The sequence below is a fragment of the Erythrolamprus reginae genome, chromosome 1, assembly GCF_031021105.1.
Source record: "Erythrolamprus reginae isolate rEryReg1 chromosome 1, rEryReg1.hap1, whole genome shotgun sequence".
In the NCBI taxonomy this organism is placed as follows: Eukaryota; Metazoa; Chordata; class Lepidosauria; order Squamata; family Dipsadidae; genus Erythrolamprus; species Erythrolamprus reginae.
Genome location: NC_091950.1, coordinates 148,104,944 through 148,127,287, shown reverse-complemented (window position 1 = coordinate 148,127,287; position 22,344 = coordinate 148,104,944). Strand labels below are relative to the sequence as shown.

General features: G+C 40.3%; 1 protein-coding gene across 1 annotated transcript in view; it reads right to left on the bottom strand.

The window, feature by feature from the left end:
* Positions 1-22,344, bottom strand: part of TTLL4 (tubulin tyrosine ligase like 4) — a 30,519-nt gene that overhangs the window by 8,073 nt on the left and 102 nt on the right. The window contains exons 2-14 of the mRNA XM_070728860.1: positions 12,238-13,703; positions 10,844-10,965; positions 10,263-10,326; positions 9,695-9,819; positions 9,222-9,332; positions 8,234-8,310; positions 6,085-6,279; positions 4,386-4,468; positions 3,720-3,848; positions 1,552-1,674; positions 1,192-1,290; positions 653-787; positions 95-232 (exon numbers count right to left, since the gene is read on the bottom strand). Of these exons, the coding sequence (XP_070584961.1) occupies positions 95-232; positions 653-787; positions 1,192-1,290; positions 1,552-1,674; positions 3,720-3,848; positions 4,386-4,468; positions 6,085-6,279; positions 8,234-8,310; positions 9,222-9,332; positions 9,695-9,819; positions 10,263-10,326; positions 10,844-10,965; positions 12,238-13,703 (2,867 nt within the window). The remainder of the gene's footprint in view (positions 1-94; positions 233-652; positions 788-1,191; positions 1,291-1,551; positions 1,675-3,719; positions 3,849-4,385; positions 4,469-6,084; positions 6,280-8,233; positions 8,311-9,221; positions 9,333-9,694; positions 9,820-10,262; positions 10,327-10,843; positions 10,966-12,237; positions 13,704-22,344) is intronic.

The window sequence follows — 22,344 nt, the reverse complement described above, 5'->3', positions numbered from 1 at the left end:
TAGATGAGCAGTGCCTGGCTGACTCAAACATTCTGCTCTGAAAGAAATGCTTTATTTCCACTGTTGATTTTTCTTTCTGAACTTGCAATCTCACCTGGTTGTGGAGCTGGTGGCACTTCCGACAGGTGAAGCCACATCTTCTGCATTAGGCAACTGAAAGCCAGCCAAGTTAAGGGCATCTCGGACCATTTGGCCTTTGATGCTCACATCAAGAGGAGAATTCGAATGAAGGCTGCAGGGAAAAAAAATAGACATGTTTTTGGAAATTTAATAGGCACATCATCTTTCTTTTGACTTTCACATTCAGGATAACGTCCATGACAAATTATAAGCTCAAATCAAAGTGAGGAAAAAATGGTAAAGGGATAATCAATTCAAATTTATGCAGTAATATTGTTTCAGGAAAGTTAAACCATAACCAGTCTTTTATTCACCACCTTACTCTCCTTTCACTTAATTCCTTCTCATTAAAAAGTTGGAGCAGTAAACAATCTCTTAACACTGCAAAGCCTTCACAATGAAAATAACTCGGCAAACCCTTGAGGAACAGACTGGAGACTATGGATAGTATCCACATTGCAATAAATATTGCAATTGAACTGAAACACGACAAACAAGGCCTGCACCGGCTGGTGCATGAAGCACAGCTTACCTAGGGGAAATATTGACTTCCAGGATCCATGGCTTAAGGTGTTCATCCAGCATGACATCAAACCCAAACAGCTCATGGCAGCAATAAGGACGCCGCACATACATCTTCACAAGGTTGATTATGTAGGGCTCTGACCTGAAAGGTAAAACAGATACTCTGTTAACCAAGAAAGAAAAAACAGGCTGCAGGGGGGTCATTTTTCAGGACTTGCTATATATTATGAATTATCACTTATCTATGTAGAACAAGTGACTCCCAAAACCAAATTGTCTTTTTCTTATGGACGAGATGATGATCTCATTGAATGGGTGTTCATGGATCTCCTCTTAATTCACATTACTAAGATTACGGTGAGACAATATCAGTTAACTTCAATAAAGTAAAAGTACAGCGTGATCAGTTTGAGCCCTGAAGATAAGATGAATTATGTCAACAGATCCATGTGCTCATAAACAAGCCTCAACAGACAGCTATTTAACTGAAAGGCTGGGGGGGAGGGGGGAGACAAAAAGGAGAGAGAAGGACCTCCCATGACTTACGCAATAATGGTTTTGACAACAATATCTTTTATCTTTTCCCAAATAGCTTCACTATCAACTCCTTTCTGGGTCAAATAGTTCCAAAGTGCCTTCAGTGCCCTGTATAGATACAGCACAGCATATAAACAAATAAACATTACTGTACACCAAATGAAATCATTACCTTAGTTTTCCATTGCTAATGGGGGGGGGGGAGGCAATATAGTTCAGACCCTATTGAATAAAAGACAGAGTTCACCTCTTGCCTATCAACAAAAAGATCACTCAGTACTATTCAGATGAAGCAGCAGCTGCTGCTCAAAGGCCTCAAACAACAGAATGCCAGCAACATGCTTCTCCTTCGTGTCTCCTGACACTCACCACTTATGGCCCTGGCATGCAGTTTCATCCGTATTAGACTTGTATTCTACATTTTTCTTGTTGATGCTATAATTCGTTAAGTGCATGTACTTGTTGTTGAGACTTTTCATGGAAGAAGAATACCTGGAGAGAACCAAAAAAAAAAAAAAAGGAATATGGCTGGTTTAAAATACTTCACTTAGTGTCAGGACTGACTTCTGAGAAAAAGATTGCCTAGGAACCTACAGCCATAGCTACATGGTAGAACCAATTACAGGCAGACTTCAATTTACATGCAATCACTTAGCAACCCAAATTACAATGAACCTCCCCAAATCTTCACATGACTCAGTTTTGAAGTTACAACTGGGGGTTTGGGCAAGCTCTCTCTTTTACAACCGACCACAGAAATACTGCAGTACTCCCCCCCCCCCCTCTTTCCCCCACCGGGCCTGCTTCCCACTCCACTGGATCACACCTCCTCCCTGCCACCAACCCTCGTCACTGATAATTCATTTGCTTTGTACTGATTTCCACAGCCTTACTACACAGTGGAGACAGAGTGGCTCCATCCAGAAATTGACTGCAGTTGCTCTAAAATGGCACCTGCTTCGGGAATGGAGACACACTGCCTGCAGGAATGCCAAAGGGCAGCAGGCCTGCTTTCCTTCCTATCGTGATCTCACTGCAGCTACTCCCTCGCTGTGGGACATAAAGGGGTGAGAAGTAGGCCCAAGGCATCCCTGAGGGACAGGTAGAAGAGCACAACGTGACTCAGGAGTGGAAGAGACTTGGAAATCCCAGGACAGGAGGGCCTGATTTAGGCCTCCCAAGGCCTCTTCCCACCTCTGAGGGACCCCACGATCCACTTAGCAACCACATCAAGAAGAGCAGGGATGGGGCTTATTAAGCGAGGTGATCAAATGGGCTCTTTGCTTAACTGTCACAACTCGTGGCCATGATGGGCGGGCTCTATTATGGCCAAAAGTTGAGGATTATCTGTAACAGGTATTTAATAATTGTTTATGTGAAGAACTGTGAGAAATGATGGCCATCCTGAACTAGAACTATCAGGATCTCTCGCCATTGCTCATGCTAGCTGGTAGTTCAGCAATATTTAGAAACTTCCCCTATTTGGCTTAAATCAAGATATGACTACAGAATGCCACATGTGTCAGAATCGGGGCCTACCTGATGTAATATTCCAAATTGCAGAGAGAAGAACTGTAATGACGGTGAAGATGCAGATTGTAATGTAATCTGATTGGCTGACAAAAGTATATATACATAATGCACCTTTGCATATGTGTGACTTGGCTTGAAGGTATTGCGGCTTAGTATGGTTTAGTGTGGCTTGTGGTGGCTGAAGACTTGTAGCTGAATATTGTAACTGAGTATAGTAGACAGAGAATTATGAATATTTTATATAGTAACTTCTAGACAGAAATAGCTACAGTGTAAATAGTGTAGGTTTGCTATGAAAGAAGTGAATATTTTCCTTAAAAACTGCAGTAGTGTTCCCTCGATTTTCGCGGGTTCGAACTTCGCGAAAAGTCTATACCATGGTTTTTCAAAAATATTAATTAAAAAATACTTTGTGGTTTTCCCCCCTATACCACGGTTTTTCCTGCCCGATGATGTCATATATCATCACCAAACTTTCGTCCACCTTTAATAAATATTTTTTTAAAATAAATTTTAATAAAGAAACATGGTGAGTAATAATCTAAATGGTTGCTAAGGGAATGGGAAATTGCAATTTAGGGGTTTAAAGTGTTACGGGAAGGCTTGTGTTACTGTTCATAGCCAAAAATAGTGTATTTACTTCCGCATCTCTACTTCGCGGAAATTCAACTTTCGCGGGCGGTCTCGGAACGCATCCCCCGCGAAAATCGAGGGAACACTGTACTTGTCTTCAATTATCTTCAAGACAACAGTTCCTGATATCCTAGTCTGAAGCAGGCTGGCTAGCTGCTTTGGCTATCTGGGTGGGCTAGCTTCTGCAAAGTGTTACTCCAACAGCATGCTCTGAATAACAGGTGGCTATTTTAAAAAAAGAATATGTTAATCTGCAATTAATGAACTGAGAAATGTAATTTCAGATCATGTTCCAGCATTTTGCAATCCTAGCCATCTTACTTGTGTTTTTTGCAATCCTTTTACAGGCAACCAATTCCTGGGGAACTTACTTGCAGCTGGCAAAACGAACGAGACCATCTTTGAACAAGTAGATACGTAGGGGATCATAGCAGGTCACATAAACATAAATCCTTAGGTCAAATTTACTTCCACCAATGAGGTAGGGTTTATGTATATATCTGGAAGAGGGAAAGAGACAGACAAGGTAGGTCATCCCAGAAGAACAAGCCTTAGGACTGTCACTATGCTTCATTCTTTACCCATCGCTGACAGAACTGAAAGTTGGCTTCTCTCCTACAGCATTTGAGACACCCCTGATTTTCAGAAAATATCATTCCACATCACAGAAACACATAATCTCCAAGCTAATTTCAGAAGACACTTTGGTGCACTAATAATAGCCATTCCATGAGTTCTTTGCTTTTTTCAGTGAAGGCAAAAGAAACCATTTTCAAAGAACAATATGAATTTTACAGTTACAGTAAACATGTTTATTTATATATATGTATGTATGTATGTATGTATGTATGTATGTATGTATGTATGTATATATATATATATATATATATATATATATATATATATATATATATATATATATGCACACACACACACACATACATACACACACACGTCTCCTGGATATAGTCTATTACCTCATTTTTAGGGGAAGGGAGAACCACTTCACCAGAGGTTGTAAGGAAAATCTGGCTTACCTTTGCACCAGCAATGGTCTACGCTTGGGCAACTGGCTCCATTTATGGATGACCTGTATTCCAATGCCTCTAGCAGAAGCTGGCTGAGAGAGAGAGAGAAGGAGGAGGGAGGGAGGGAGGGAGAGAGAGAGAGAAGACAGAGAGAAAGAGAAGTATATAAGCATGCACTGTTATACTGCAGTTCAAAACGGAAAAATCAGAAAATCTAACAACAGTACACAGAAATAAAGTCAAGTCTGCCTCAAATTAGACCCAACTCCTGAAGACTACACAGGCATGTTTGTGATTTGTTAGCAACAACGTGGAAACAGCTGCTACTTACTTCCAGAAAGTTTTTTTTTCAACTTTTCTGTGTAGTCTACAGCTTTGGGATTTCCTGGTGGTTTCCCATCTATGGACTAATTAAGTACAAACTTGCTTAGGTCTTCTGAGACCAGCCAAGATCTGCTACATGCTGCCACATGTAAGTACAGTGGTACCTCTACCTAAGAACGCCTCTACTTATGAACTTTTCTAGATAAGAACTGGGTGTTCAAGATTTTTTTGCCTCTTTTCAAGAACCATTTTCTACTTACAAACCCGACCCTCCGAAAATGTAACTGGAAAAAGCAGGGAGAAGCCTCCGTGGGGTCTCTCTCTAGGAATCTCCTGGGAGGAAACAGGGCCAGAAAAGGCAGGGAGAAGCCTCCATGGGGCCTCTCTAGGAACCTCCTGGGAGGAAACAGGGCCAGAAAAGGCAGGGAGAAGCCTCCATGGGGCCTCTCTAGGAATCTCCTGGGAGGAAACAGGGCCAGAAAAGGCAGGGAGAAGCCTCCATGGGGCCTCTCTAGGAATCTCCTGGGAGGAAACAGGGCCAGAAAAGGTGCAGAGAAGCCTCCGTGGGGCATTATTTGCTTTTATATTGATTCCTATAGGAAAAATTGCTTCTTCTTACAAACCTTTCTACTTAAGAACGGTCACGGAACAAATTAAGTTTGTACGTAGAGGTACCACTGTACCCTTATGTTTCTACTGGTGGTCATAAATGAATTGTTAGTTAAATTCAAATAATTTAACAGTATTTTAAAACAAACCTATATGGTTTGTTTCAGTGATGAAAGCAGATGCAATAGAAAACCAATGTTAAATGGGTGCAGAAAAAGGCGTTGCATTGTTCCATAATGGAGCACAACAGCTTTGGGAAACTTTTGGGGTTCACTGAATAATTAGCTGGGTAGCCTGTATAATCTAAAACCCTATGTGGCTGCAATTATGCTATACTATATAACCTGTTTAATACAAATGCATAACTTTGAGAATATCAAATGTTTAGAAAATGGAGAACAAAGGATCAAATACCCTTAAAAACATGGAGATAGGGAAGTGTTAAAAGCAGGCATTGCATGTCATGAAGCGCTCAAAAGTCAACGCTTGTTTAATATTTTACAGTTATCCTGTTCCTTTCCTCTGTGATGCTCACCGTTCCCCTTTCTTTTTTTTACATGCTTAAGGACTAATCTCTTCACTAACAACATTCAACACTGTAACCCAATCACTGAAATGCATTAAAAAAAATCTATAAAGGGCAAATCCTAGACAGAACATGGAGCAGACGTTTGCATGCTGGGATAGGCAGGGAGCCACAGAGTTGGGACCAAAGCAGGAATCAGAAAGAGCATGCCCTATCCCCATTTGAACCAGACCATCTTTGCACGCTCACCGGCTTCACAATCCATTTCTGACGACCCGCACAATCTTCCCATGCTTTCCTGAGCAGCTTGATATCTTGAGGGAGGATGAAAGACTGGGGCAGAAAGTTGAACTCCTTTTTCCCAAAGCGCTGTTGCATTTTGGACACATTTCTCCACAGACGGTCTTTCCGACCAATTTGGAATGAGCCAGGAAAGTGATTCAACTGTAGATAGGAAATGAGGAGGGATAACAGAGTAAGAAGGTCCCAGTCACCTCTGGCTGGTACCATCTCCCCAAATGTAGTCACATCTATGTGAACATCGTTTGTACAAGCCCAAATCTTTGAATTGCACCTCCTACAGACAGTGTTCCTTCTAATTTTTTGGGGGGGTGGGCGGAAAAGTATAGTGTCTGAGCGGCAGTCCCTTCGGGACTGGGCGGCACAGAAATAATAAATAATTAAATAAATAAACAAACAAACAAACAAATAAAAAACCCACCCTGTTTTGCCTCAGAGAATTTCAAAATAAAATACTGTACTGTGTGTCTATAACAGTGAGCTCATAATAGGGCAACTCTATCAATATCAAAATGCCACTTAAATAGTTGAGCTAGTTTCAAACTAGATTTTGATTTTCTTTCTCTTCCTTACTCCCATTCTTTTTCTTTCTCTTTTCCTTCCTCTCTTTTTTCTATCTGTTTCTCTCTCTTCCTCTCTTCCTCTCTCTCTCCTTCCCTCTCACTCGTTCCCTCTCGGCTTCTGGGCAGGTTTGGAAAACTCTGAGTTGATGATGATTTTTAAGTGAGCGATTGCTCACTGCTCAGCTTAGAGAGAACTATGCCTACAGATAGAGACCATTGCTAGCACCTCTATCACAATGGCTGAGTTCACAAAAGGCACCAAATTTAGCCATGGTTGCTTAACCCAACCATTAATAAATTAATTTTGAATGCACATCTGGTTATCCTAACCAGATCAAGTCCCATCATTCTGGAGGCTACAGAATCTCTGTCCCATTTCCTCCAGCCCTGCTCAGGACAGCCAGACCTCAGGTTGCAATGGCAATTAGGACAGGAATCCCCATTGCTAAGTGATGTGGTTAAAAAGGCACAATGTCATATTGGTTGCATTGCTTAGCAGTAGCAATTTCAGCAGTCCTGGTTGCTGTCATAAACACAGGACTGGACAGGTCATTAAGCAAGGACATCATATGATCACGATGCCAGACAAGGTGGGAGTTCCAGCAAGCAGGCCAGTGGGTGAGAGCTACGGGCAGTTGGCTGCATCCCACGGGCAGGAACTAGAGCATGGGGAATGGGTGCTGTAGGCAGGCACTATGGAGTGCAGGCAGATAAGTAAGTACTACAGGTGGATGGGCACTGCAGGCAGGCACTACAGTGTGTGGGCAGCAGGAATGGGAGCCCCTTGTGATCTCCTGCCAGCTTCCCTATTGATTTTTCTTGTGGGAATACAGAGAAGGTCACAAATGGCGATTACATGACTGCCACATCTTCAAGGACCTATCATAAGTCCCCCTTGTTCAGTGCTACCGTAACTTTGAACAGTTGCTGAACAAGTACTGTAGTCATAACCCAAAGATTACTTGTATCCCATTAATGATCTCTTCCCTACTGGCCAGTCAGACTGCAGTAGAAATAGTTTGAATATTGCAGCCAATCAGCATTTGGAATACATGTACTGGGCTGACAAACCTTGGAACATTAGTGGATTTCATAATCAAGCAATTCACATTCCAGCTGCTTCAAGCCTCCATCTTAGTCCTTGGATGACTAATGGAAAACTTTTGGAAACCACAGGTGACTAAGGTTTAGGTTTCCACAACAATTACCCAGATGAAGGGAACCTGAGTCACAGTTCAAGGTGCCCTTCACCTACTCCAATATTGAATGGGTTACAGGATTAACCCTTTGTTAAGCACACTCTGTGAAACCATTATTACACTTTGCAGATTTGTAGACCTCTCTTAAAAGTTCAGCCACTAAGACCAACCAATGAAGAGGGGCGAGAAATACTGCAGCAAAAATCAGGCTGTATGTAAAAGGTTTTCTGCAGGACAGGGAGCACTAGAGAGAAGATGTAACAAATTACATCTTCTGTCTCTACATTGAATTTTGTTGTTGTACATATTCATGTGCACTCTGATCATGTCACATACCTTCTGGTGTTCTTTGACAATTCTGAAGCCAGGAGACTTCATATGATGGCCCCAGCAGCCTAGCCAGTCATTATTTCCTATAGGCAATTATGAGAAAATTATCTGAACAACAAAAAAAAGCACTTTTTCTATTGTTATTAGTTGGGAAGTCGTGTCCAACCCATCACGGCCCCATAGAGTCCATTTAATCTCACGCCTACTGCTTCAGTGACTCCATCCAGCTACTTTATTCTTCTTTTGCCCTCAATCAATCCCAGCATTAGGTTCTTCTCCAGTGAGTCTTTCCTTCTCATCGGGTGAGAAGTGTTTTCCAAACTATGCTTAAATAATTTAAATACAAATATTTTTAAGCATTTCAATTTATGAAATATAAATTTGGAATGTTTTCTCTCTTCTATCTGATCCAAGAACATTTTCATATTATAACAAAATTATAACACAGCAATATATCCAGTGTCACATGGCAATTATATTTGCTTTCTAACCAATACCCACTTCTTATCTAACCAGGGTCCATTAAAAAGGCCCATTACAACTCTGTAATGTTGCACACAGACCAATGGTTAGTCAGTATATACTAATTATGACAAGAATTGCTAAATCAAGGAAAACTTACTTCATTTTTGTACCTCCTTTTATTCTTTTATCTAATCTCCTCTTTTTCAGCTGTTTTAATCCCACAACATAGGGTAACAATGAAGTTCAATACAAAACATCAGAATCTTGGGGCAGTTAAATACTCCAGCGAAAACTGACCAAAGGGATACCATTAAGCAGAACAAGCTGAACATTTCCCTAAAACATGGACCAGAATTGTGCAACAGCCACAATTATAACACTGTGTGACTGAAATCTACATTCTTAAAAATTACATTTTTTTAACCAACGCTAACCCCTGGTAGAATTTTGTAAATTCATGGAACTTGGGAGAAAGATTCCATGAATTTGGAATGACCCACAGATCATTTCCAACTTGAAAAAGACTCACTTCTGCTGATCTTGAAGTGGGACCTGGCGATGGTTTGCTTCACAATGTTTGGAGTCACTGTACTCATTTTCCACCGGAGCATCTTTCTCTGTTCCCAAGGAAGCTTCTCCACTAAGCAGATCCGCAAAACAAAGTTGATCAAACCCAAGAAATACCCATTGCTCAAAAATCAATTTGTCCTGAAGATAATAGCAGGAAATATGTTGGAGAAAATAGCCTTTCATCATGGAGTAAAGAGACAAACTATAAAATGGAGGAGAAACCCTTCAAAGAATTTCCATTGCATATCTATAGCCCAGTATATATTTGTTTTCGTAGATTTTCACGGGTATATGTATGTAGATTGTTGTGAGTTCGGGTTTTTCTCCATTTTGAGTGATTTTTTTTCACTTTATTGCTCTGTTGAAAGCTCCAATTTTTATACCATCATCAATATCTTCAGCCTGAATGCTACGTTCTTGGTTTCATCTTACCTCTCTCATCCCGGGTTCCAAAATATATGCTGGAAGACACATTGGGGAAGAGGCTGTGTGCAAGAGCTGGCTTGATAATTCGCTCTTGGCCTTCAAGTGGAGGCACTAATCCCTCAACACAAGTCCTATGAAAAGAAACAGATTTGCTTAACTATATGGCTACAAGAAAAAAGAAGCCAAAATACATATTAAGCAGCCTGGGTAAGCCAGGAGCACAATATCTTTCTTGAGTTCCTGTTGCTAGTCAACAGTTTTATTTCATTGCTATGGCCTTTAACCAATATTGATTTAAAATGTGAGTTTTGTTTTGGCTGAGACGTACTGGGTTAGAAAACAAAAGGAATCTAAGCTACTTTTCAACTCCTTTACTTAGCAGCCCTATTTCTTTTTGTGAAAACACAACTTCTCTAAGTTGAGATTCAGCAAGGTACACAAAACATGCATATATCCATCATCGTCCAGTTTGGAAACATGGATTAAGTTCATGAAATCAAAGTGAACTCAGACACTCTTCATTTACTAAGTATATTATGGACTGAGGGGAGCATAATTTGTGTCTGGCACTAACCTAGAAATGACAGCAACAGAACCATTGGCAGATAAGCTTGATGATGAGGAACCATCTGATTCACCTGAAATGAAAAAGAACATTAATTCACACCGGCCAGCTTTCATACAGTTGATGAAAGACAACTTGAGCTTTGAATAAAAGAAAATAATTTACTCAGCACTGCATCAGAATGTAGCATTAAAATGCAAATCAAGCCAGCACATTATTTTCTTTAGAGCACAACTAATTAGATATTGCAAGAACGAAATCTTCACAAGTAGATCAAATTAACTACACTTTAAAGATAAACTTAAGCTAGTGGTAATTATGGCCCTAACTTATCTCATCATTTTTAAAATTAATTTCTGTCTCTCTTATTATATTTTGGATTAATATGTATGCAAGATACAACTGTAAAGATTACTATTATGATTATAATAATTTTAACTTTTTATTAGATCTGAGTTGTTCTGAAATCTTAGTAATTAGAATCTGTTGTCCTTGGATATAATCAGTACATCAACATTCTTATTTCTCTGGCTTACCACATTATTAAGCATTTGCACTCTAAAGAAAGAACATTAATAAACATTAGTGACCTTCTCCATCTTCCTCTTCTCCTTCCTCATCCTGACTGCAAGCATCTTCTAAGCCATCCGGAAGTTCTTCTTCCCCATCTTCTATTTCAGCTTGATCTAGCAGGGGAAGACTGACTACAGATCTACAATACAAAGATTTATTGTGACCAAGTGAAACCTTCTGAGTAGCTTATACTTATTCCTGTAATCCGAGTAATGAAGGAAACAAACCCAATTCCATCTCAGTGGCCTGAAGAGTTCCCAGACCAGAGCAAATTAAGTGAGGGCATTTCCCCCACCCAAAAGACCTCCTTCTCCTTCCATGGCTATTTATTCACAGACATGGTGGAATTAAGTATATAACATATCATCCTATTCTCAGGATTAGATGCAGTTTCACCTATCTGACCATTTCCTATACTGATATAAATTCCTCAAAACAAAACACCAAAGATACAGTACAACCATATACAGTGGTACCTCTACTTACAAACTTAATTCGTTCCGTGACCAGGTTCTTAGTAGAAAAGTTTGTAAGAAGCAGCAATATTTCCCATAGGAATCAATGTAAAAGCAAATAATGTGTGCGATTGGGGAAACCACAGGGAGGGTGGAGGCCGTTTCCTCCCAGGAGATTCCTCAGAGAAGCCCCACAGAGGCTTCTCCCTGCCTTTTCTGGTTACAGTTTTGGAGGCTCGGGTTTGTAAGTGGAAAATGGTTCTTGAAAAGAGGCAAAAAAATATTGAATACACGGTTCTTATCTAGTAAAGTTCATAAGTAGAGGCGTTCTTAGGTAGAGGTACCACTGTATTGTACCAGGGTTTAAATTAGGACACCATTCTGCAATCTAGTACCCTCTAGGACAGTGGTTCTCAACCTTTCTAATGGTGTGACCCCTTAATACAGTTCCTCATGTTGTGGTGACCTCCAACAGTAACTCTAGTGCTAATTCTCCCAATAGAGCTTTAAGCAGATTGGCAGGAAGGTCAGAGGGATAACCCCACTGTAAACACTTGATTGGTTGGATTTAAAAAATATATTACAAGGTGCCTGAATAGAAGCTTTAATTCCTTACACCATGGGAAATTTGTCTTTTCCCATGGCCTTAGGTGACCCCTGTGAAACGGTTGTTCAACCCCTCAAAGTTGAGAACCACTGCTCTAGGATGATTTGACACTGTAATTCCTAGAAATAGAGAATGTGTAGCCCAACCTAATAGGGAGCAGTAGGCTGGGTTGTTACATAAGTAATATTACATATGCAATAACAGTAATAGGATATTATGGACTCTTCTTTCCATCCAGCATCATGCAGTAAAGAGAAATATCCAATGCAAGTAACTGACAGCTTATAACAATCTTGAAAAAAACCCCACTATCCCTATATAACAAAGGGAACAAGGCTACGATACTTACTCAGATTCTTTCACAGCAGTAGGCTGCCCCCACTTTGCCTCTATGCTTAGCTGAAGAGCGGAAATTTTTGTCTCTACCTCAGAGACTGCCATGCGTGGGGACCCCTCCATCATTACCACCTGTTCTGTGATATTCACAGGGGTGTTGATCAATTGATTCAACATGCCATGGTTGAGCATTTCGGAATTTGAGGTGAGGAAACGGGTGTCAATACGCTTAGCGCAGGCATCGGCAACTTCTGTGCTTATAAGGCTGTGATGGCGGCTACCGGCTTCTAAACTCAGGGAGCTGGGAACTGGCACTTCCTTTGGGGTGATCTGGGCTACGATATGTGGTTTCCACCGATTGAACAGATTGGTATGGAAGCTGGCATTCATAAGGCAAGAGCTGTCAATGCGGTGACCAAACTCACTGTAAGTACTAACTTTCCGGATACCGCTTGCTGTTAGTTTCCTCATGGCTTCTGTCAACCGTGCATCTTGTTCTTTCAGATTCTGGGATCTGGTCTCGCCATCCTCGAGGGGCCAGAGTGACCGTTCCGATTTAAGAACCATGCCGTCATGCACGGGTGAGCGAGGCGATTTGGCACAGGTTTGCTCAAACGACGAGTTGCTGTTTTTCCCAAGTTTCTTGTCAAGGTTCATAGGGCAACCGTCCCCATTTCCCCCAGAATGAGTCCAAGGAAATCCTGGAGGTCTTGACAGTCCTTTCAGCTTCTTACTTTCTGGCGGTTGAGGTTGCTGCTGCTGCTGCAAAGGCACTTTTGCACTCGCTGGCCTCAGGAAGGAGTTATTGTTTAGGACAGGCCTATATGGACTGGAGGCTTGCTTCCCTGAATTGAGGAGGAAACCCTTTGACACTGGATTGGAACGCTCCCCGGCTGTGCTTGGCATAGGAAATGGATCCACCGTGGAAGACGACATGGTGTCATTGAGGACAGAACGATAGATGGGAGGTGGGATGCGAAGTGGTTTCTTCTCCAAGGTACTCGGCTGCAAGCAGATGGACTCAAGTTTCCGATACGGCTTGTGTCTAAAGTAAGACCGTCGATAAAGCAGGGTGCTCCCCAGGAAGTTTGGGAGAGAATGGGACTGAGCTGTAGGCGGGTTCCGGAGCACTGCCTCTCTACATAATGACTCTGGATATAAGAGGCGGGGATGCTGGGAAGAGATCCCTGAGTGGACTGGGCATTCGTCTTGAGAAGTAGTCACATGATTTTGTTCCAGCTGCCAAACGGGCTTCACCTGCTGCTTAGCAAGGTACCAAGACTTGCTCTTGTGCAGCTTTGCTGTGAGTGGTGGCACTGACAGCCCTGGTGAAATGCCCACCTGGAACTGGTTCCTTTTTTTGAGGCTTAGGCTATAGGCTTCTGGCCCTGCTGAGGCCATGTAGAGCCATCCCACACCTTCAATGATCACAGGTTTCGGACAGGATTCGATCAGAGCAGCATTTTTACTGTGGCCAGCCTGAAAACAAAAAAGCACAGAGATATGAAAATGTTGAGCTGATGAAGAGGAAAACATCAGTGGCGGCAACGACAAAACCATGAACCAGTAACACAGGTTGAAACCTGCTGAAATAAATAGACGTTTCAGGAAGGATTTGGGAAAAACGGTCAAAGCGTGCTTTTTTCTATAAGGCAATGTGTTGTAACATCTTGAGTATTATTTATGAGGTAAAAACCAAAAACAAAACTGGTTTTGCCATTGCTAAGTATTTGATTCTTGGTTTCATATTCTCCCAGTCATGGTTTATCTATTACAGAGGTCTCCAAACTTGACAACTTTAAGACTTGTGGACTTCAATTCCTAGAATTCTCCAGCCAGCTATTTATTTCTCCAGCCAGCTACTTATTATTGTTATGATTTTTGAAAGAAGGGTACTCAGTAATGACAACCAGTGTTCCCTCTAATTTTTTGGGGGGGTGGGCGGAAAAGTATAGTGTCTGAGCAGCAGTCCCTTCGGGACTGGGCAGCACAAAAATAATAAATAAATAAATAAATAAATAAATAAATAAATAATAAATAAATAAATAAACAAACAAACAAACAAACAAACAAATAAAAAACCTACCCTGTTTTGCCTCAGAGAATTTCAAAATAAAATACTGTACTGTGTGTCTATAACAGTGAGCTCATAATAGGGCAACTCTATCAATATCAAAATGCCACTTAAATAGTTGAGCTAGTTTCAAACTAGATTTTGATTTTCTTTCTCTCTTCTTTACGCCCATTCTTTTTCTTTCTCTTTTCCTTCCTCTCTTTTTTCTATCTGTTTCTCTCTCTTCCTCTCTCTCTCCTTCCCTCTCACTCTTTCTCTCTCGGCTTCTGGGCAGGTTTGGAAAACTCTGAGTTGATGATGATTTTTAAGTGAGCGATTGCTCACTGCTCAGCTTAGAGGGAACTATGATGACAACAGTTCCCAAATGATCTTATCAAGTCCAAAATGTAGATGCTAACTATAAGCTCCATTTTCATATAACAAAGAGGGACTTTAAAAAACAACAACAACCAACCCTGGTCATCTGAATATGCCAGAAAGACCTAACTTAACAGGTAATATTAAATTATAACAGATGAATTAACTTTACATATCACACCAACTCACATGATGACTTAACATTTTGGTCAAGCCTAAAGTTCCTACCCTTGGCTAACCAGTCAAGTTGTTATGACACAGCTGGGATATAGCACATATGAGTGCAGGGTTTGTTCATTTGCAAAAAAGGTAAATGTATCTATTCAAGTAATTTCAATTCTCCTGTCTACTCTCCCTGTGCCTAACATGTGATTTGAAAAATCAGACATATCCCCCAAAGCATGTCTACGTGCATGTGTACGTGCTGATAATTAGCTGACATTTAGATAATCAAAGCAGTACCAGTGTTAGATTTTTCAGAAAATTGTACTGTTGACTAATGCATCTTCTTTAAACTAATTAGTCATTTCCTGCTTTTCTATTTGTTTGCACTTAAAGAAAAACTTGTTCTAAGATTAACAATGACAGCCTGGGTGTTTCTTCTCTATGGATGTCTTCTGATAATGGCATGCAGCCCCTTGTATCCTGTGCCAAGAAAGGCAGGAGGAGGGAGGCATAAGCAAAGCTAAATTCCATTCTCACCATTGCAGCCATTGGAGATTAGCTGCTGTATTTTCCCTTTCACAGCTTCATTTCACCTGGCAATTTTTAAAAATGCTATAAATTACTACATTTGTTGGCGGGATTCATTATCGCATATGCATTTAAAGGAAGATACATATTTATATAGAGGAGTGTCTTCGTATGCTTTCCATGTTAAACTGCCGCCATTCAAGGTTTTTAGCAGACATATAATCTTCAATACATAAAATATGTAAGGTTATTGGAGTCAAATCTTTTTCACAAAATATCGTATTGCCTCATTTCAGGAATCTCATCCACATCCTAGTTCATCTTTTAAGTTCTTGTTGAAAAGAGCAACCTTTGATCCCACAACAGGCATCAATAACCATTCAAAGTAAACTGCTTTTTATGTCAAAACAACTGTTAACACTAACATTCTAGAATAAGAAGTTCTCTACTGGTTGCATACTACTGGAATGGGCTACCTCTATTGACTTCTTTCAAAAGAGCCACTGAATAGCTCAATACATTATCCAGTAGAAGTCTCCTAAACCTCCTATTCAAAACCAATCAAGGTTTATTAGACATCGGACAAAAACTTGCATACTTGAGAATAGTGTGACTATAAGACTATAGGAATCAGACTAGGACAGGTCTTGAAACTTGGCAACTTTAAGACTCGTAGACTTCAACTCCCAGAATTCTCCAGCCAGCTAGAAGAAGAATCTGCATAGAATGTCTGAAAATAGATTTTAAAAATAACAGATTTATAATAGTGATATGAAAAATGGTATCAAAAATGGATTTCCATATGAAATCATCTGAATAACCAAGCGGTGGCTATACAAATAATAAATCAGAAAAATACTTGGGAAAGGCTTCCTTATTATACAAGGGACATGTTAAACTACTGAAGCTGTTCCTGAAAGGAGACAAAGAGAAACTGATCTGAAATCAGCTGGTGGGACATTTGGTGAGATTAATGATTTAAGTTTTTAAAAAGTAAATGGAAGGAATATAAAGCAGATTTATTTGACCAGGGTTAAAATATATATGTTGTGGTTTCTGATAGCTATTAATATATTTTTGTTTAATCAGGAGTGAATGATGAAGCTTTAATTTGTTTAGAAATGGTGAAGACTTGTTTTGCTTTATTTCTCAGAGAAAATGAGAAGTTGGAATACAAAATAGATTTGACTGAAGTTAAAACATGTTATGACTTCTAGTAACTCTTAATAACTATTTGTTGATTAAAACTGAATGATTAGTTTTACAATTTGGTTACTGGTTAGGGAGTAAGATATGGAAATATTTTTTTATTGTCTGGAAGAGGGAGGAGTTCTTTTTACATCTTTTTTTCTCTTTTTCTACCTTTTTTCTTTCTCTCCTTTTTATATCTTACTTAATCTTTTATCTTTGCATTTGTAAACTTTAATTATTATTTAAAAACTTCTGAAAACTTGTTTTCAATTTTCTACATGTCATACTAAAATATTTGTAATGGGTGCCAAAACAGAAGATGGAGATTAAATGAAAATTAGGCAGCCAATAGATTAAAAACAGGTATTGTGTCTAATTATTTATGAATATGAACAAAAGGACTATCCATAAGGGAAGGATCACCTTCTTCAGAAAATTAAAGGTAGGAAATACTCCTAAGATCTATTGGCAAACTTGGAATGTATTTTTTAAAAATTGAACAATTTTTAAAGATACAATAGTAACACAAAAAGAGGATGATTTGTAATTGATGGTGGGGGTTGTCTATTTACATTTTTATTTATTTTATTATTTTATTCACTGGTCACATTTAAAATATTTTAGTAGAAATAAATTTCAGTCAAATTAAATTGGGTTAAATTAATTCTTCTAAAGATATCAGCCAGTAACTTGGCTGAGAGTAACTCTTAATATCAACTCTTCAGAAATTAATTATCCTGAATATATTAATTATTCCAATCTTAAATAGGTGCAGAGGGGATTTAATCACATTCCCTTAATTTTCTTGTTGTGCAAATTATAGCAAAAACAGAGATGTCCCTCCCTAAGCACGATTCCCAAATATTTCAGAAGGAGCTGTGGACTCCTTATACAATGCTTTTGTTTAATTGGTGCGAAACAGTAACAGTGGTAAAAAGACTTGAACAAACAGCTTTTTAAAAGTGTGTATTCAATGATAGATACCAAAGATACCACTTGTTTTTAATACTTTCCGCTCTTCACATATTTGACTATCTAAATCTATAGGTAATCCTGGAGTTAAGATTATGATTAGGACTAGAATCTCCATTGCTATGTAAGGTGATTCCTAAGTGGGTTGTGCCCGATTTTACAACCTTTTTTTTGCCTTAGTTGTTAAATGAATCACCGCAGTTGTTAAGCAAATTGCATGTCTTTTAAGCAAATCCAGCTTCCATTATTGACTCTGCTTGTTGAATCCAGCTGAGAAAGTCACAAATGGTGAACACATGACCTGAGACACTGCAACCATTAGAAATACATGCTGGTTGCCACATGCCCAAATTCCGATCACATGACTTTGAGAAGGCAATGACAATCACGTGTTGGCCATATGTCACTTTTTCCAGTGCCACTGTATCTTTGAACAATTGCTAAATGAACAAACAGTTGTAAGTTCAGGACTACATATAAAATGGTTGAATACATACTACAATTAAACCAAAATCAAGCGAGCCAAATTGTAGCTTCAGGCCAAATGTGTGTTCAATAACTTTTAGAAATGTTGCCAGAAAAATAATTTTTGCTGCTAATTTTAAATGGTGGAATGCTTTTTAGTATGAACTAAAGGCAACATCTCCCCCTCCCCTTTGGTACCTTTGAATTTGTTTTGACTCTTAACAGGTACCAGGAAGTGCACTCCAGTTTTCCTAGCAAGATTTTTGGAAGATGTTTACCCTTGCCTTCTTCCTAGGACTGAGAGAGTGACTGGTCCAAGATGCTTATTGGATTTACAACTGAATTTGCACCTAAGGCAGGACTAAAAACCTATAGTCGTCTATAGTCTCTAGCCTTGCACTGTAATCTCAACACCAAACTAGCTCTAAAATCTGATTATAGACAATACAATGTCAATGTATTAAGAATTAATCTTCAATTGTTGGCTAAGGTTGAGATTCTACTACAGAAAATAGAGAAAATGTTAAAGATTATAGTTTGAATAATCCTATGAAGTAGATGATAATAAGATGGCAAAAATTGTTAGTTTAGAAAATGTTCGTCAAAGTAGCAGTTTCTGAAGTTCTTGAAGTCTATTTTTTAAAAATTAGACTTTTCGATTTCATGCTATGGTTTCCATCAAGGTATAAATCATTTATGTGAAAACCAAATTACTTCCTGGTATTACTGTAAAACAAGGTTCGACAAACCCAGGCGCCTGGTCGCCAGTGGCGCCTAGAAAATGTTGTCTGGCGCCTAGAGCTGCCTGGGCAGGGCGCTGCGGTGCCTCTGACCTCTCCGCTCCTGCCCGATGCCGGGGTTTCTGGCGCTCTCCTGCTGGGTCCCAAAGAAGGCAGGCAGGAAGGAGAGCTCCATTCTTCGCGCCTTTTTCCCGCCTTCCTTCTTTGGAGCCCAGCAGGAGAGCGCCAGAAACCGCGGCATCGAGCAGGAACCGGGAGGTCGGAGGCACCGGCACGGCAGCGCCCGCCCAGCTGAAGGTTCCTTGTCGGCACTGGCGGTGGGAGCGGGGGGGGGGGGGCCGCGGCTGCAGCGGCACAGGCAGTCGCGGGGAGATGGCGGGGGGAGCGGGGGGCGGCTAAAGCGGCCCCGGGCACCGTTCCCTGTACGCTTTTCCAGGGGCGCGCAGGGAGCCGCGGCCACCCGCCCGCCTACCGGATTTCCCTCCGCGCGGCTGGGGAGGTGGATTCGCCGCCCCCCGCCAGCCCGATCTCCCTCCAGTGGCTGGTGACGTAGTTCTACCGCCCTCGCCAGCCTGATCTCCCTCCGTGGGGGGGTGGGGGGCGACGAACCGACGACCGGGGGCTGTCCGTCCGTGTTGGGTGGTGCAGGGCAGGCACAGGCAGCCCCAGGGGAGAACAAGGGAGGGAGAGAAAGGAAAGAGAGAGTAAGGGAGGGAGAGAAAATTGAATGAAGGAGGGAGAGAAAGAAAGAGTAAGAAGCAGAAAGGATAGAGAAAAAGGAAGAGAAAGGGAGGGGGAGAAAGGAAAGAGGGAGGAAGGGGGGGAGAGAAAATTGAATGAAGGAGGGAGAGAAAGAAAGAGTAAGAAGTAGAAAGGATAGAGAAAAAGGAAGAGAAAGGGAGGGAGAGAAAGGAAAGAGGGAGGAAGGGGGGGAGAGAAAATTGAATGAAGGAGGGAGAGAAAGAAAGAGTAAGAAGTAGAAAGGATAGAGAAAAAGGAAGAGAAAGGGAGGGAGAGAAAGGAAAGAGAGAAAGGGAGAGAAAGGGAGGGAGAGAAAATTGAATGAAGGAGGGAGAGAAAGAAAGAGTAAGAAGTAGAAAGGATAGAGAAAAAGGAAGAGAAAGGGAGGGGGAGAAAGGAAAGAGGGAGGAAGGGGGAGAGAAAGAAGATATGAAGGAGGGAGAAAAAGAAAGAGAGATAGGAAGGAAAGAGGGAGAGAAAGGAATGAGAGAGAAAGGGAGGGAGAGAAAGGGAATGAAAGAGGGAGAAGGGGTGAGAGATAGAAAGGATAGACAGAAAGGGAGAGAAAGGAAAGAGAGAAAGGGAGGGAGAGGAAGGAAAGAGATGAGAGAGGAAGGAGGAGACAGAGGGGGTGAAAGCGATGTCAGGTGGAGACTCGGCAAAAAACCAAGTTTGCTTAAAAAAAATTCTGGCTCCTAAATTTTTTGGCTGGCTCCTAGATTCTGAACAACTTTGTCGACCCCTGCTGTAAAATAAATAAAAAGTTGTAAATATTTAATATGTTCTAACTCACGGACATCTATAATTCAAAAGAGTGGGTTAAAATGAATTAACACTATGAATTAACAGATGAATGGCTTCTAGGCTCAAGCAAAATGAAGGGCATCTGTAAACACCAAGATTCATCTTTTTTTTTATTTCTATAAACCTTCTGCTTAGATGCTACCTTTTTAATAACATGAGCTGCTCTGATAGCCTTAAGCAGTAATATTTACTGTAATTGCTGGAGATGTAATAAGTGAATCCTTGGGAGCATCTCTTTTCAAAAGACACTATGAAGCATCTCTTTTCAAAAGACAGCTATGAAGTATTTTCCTCAGAGAGGCCATCTGCCATCCACTGCTTTCAGCTATTATCTTAATGTGCTGCTTTAAAAGTAGTTGCATATGGCAGGAAAGACTTATCTTAATACTATAAATCAATTCACAAACACATTGCATTTTTCCCAGATTGAAGTTTCTAAGCTCAAGAATGTGCCACTAAAGACCAATTGCACATAATTGAATTAGAAGAGCAGTGTTGCCTTAATATTGTGTCTAGAGACTTCTCAGATAATAAACAAATAATAAGAAATAAAATTTGAATTTGACATCTAATCAAATCAGTGTTATTTTCTTCCTGAAAGTACTATATGTGGAATCCACTTTGACTGTGGAGACTTTTGGTAATATGAGGATGCTTATTATTTCAAGCTAATTCTCTCCTTCAATGCCTTTTCATAAGGCTTAGTTTCCAGATCCTAAGCATCCTGGTCATTTTCCTATAAACATTCTCTATTTTGACAACATGATGTCCATAACTAGACTAATTATGCCACAGTCTTATTTCTAAAAAAGTAGAGGGGAATAATAAATATTGTGTTATTTTGACACTACGGTTCTGTTAATATAACTTAGAATTGCATTAACTTTCTCAATTCTTATTGGCATCTACATCGCCCAGAGGGGCCTAATATATTGAGCTATACCCGCAAATAAAGCACTGCAGCTATTAACAAATTTTTTAAAAATGTCTGTGTCAATGACAAAAATTAAGAACAAAGACCAAGAAAATAAGGAGGTACATTCATTTCAGCAGCTTTATTTAACCATATCTAAAAGTGGTGATGCCTATTATGACAAATGACCAAAAGTTGAAGTAATGAAGATCCCTCCCCGTGGATAGGAAGAAGCCTATAAAGTTGAATATCACCTATTAAGATAATAGAACAAAAGGTCCCATGGCTACAATTGCTCACTTGTACAATCATTGCACTCCTATTTTTTTCACACCTATTGTATGAACTAGCTTGCCTGCCATGTGTAAAGTTTGCCTAGCAACAAAAGAATTGCCTAATCTTTTGTGAATGGTTATCACATATGGCTGATGCAAAGAGTGGCAAAATAATTATCCCAAAAGGGGGGCAGGGGATTTATTTTTGACACTTTTGAGGGCAAATAACCAAAGATCCCAAGCTGATTTGCCCATCCTTGATCTTAACAAAGGCCTGCTCAATATAAATTCGGACAGATATTTCTTTCACACGGATCTCTTTCAAATTACCATGCAGTCATAACTTTAAAATGCAGAACTATAACTTCCCTCAAGACACGAGGGAAGGAAGGAAGGAAAAGGCCGGACCTTATAGGAAAATAAGCCCGGGATCTATATAAATGTACTAATAAAAGGAGAATATTTGTAGCTCAGGATTGAAATCAGAAATCCATTGTTCTCTTGCAGCCCCTTTCACTACATTAACTAGGCAACATATTTATTTAGTTCAATTTTTAGTGAATTTTAATATCGGTGCCAATTGACTGGTAATGTTCCCTAGTTTGGATAATGAAACATCTGTAAAAAGAAAATAACCGAGCAAGGCCCTCCCTATAAAGGTTTCTAATAAATAAATTCAATAATTTGGCCCAATAAGGGGGCATCGTCCAAGGGAGTTCAGACTAATTGTTTCAGGCGGTCTCTGTTCCACGAGGAAGTAAAAGCCGGGCGCTTCAGGCCTCCTCCAGGCCAAGGGCGCTCTGGGAATTCAATATCCCGCGGAAGAAGGAAAAACGGATCCATGACCCAAAGACTGCTGCGGTTACAGGCCCCCCGCCCTCCCCCGACAGACTTA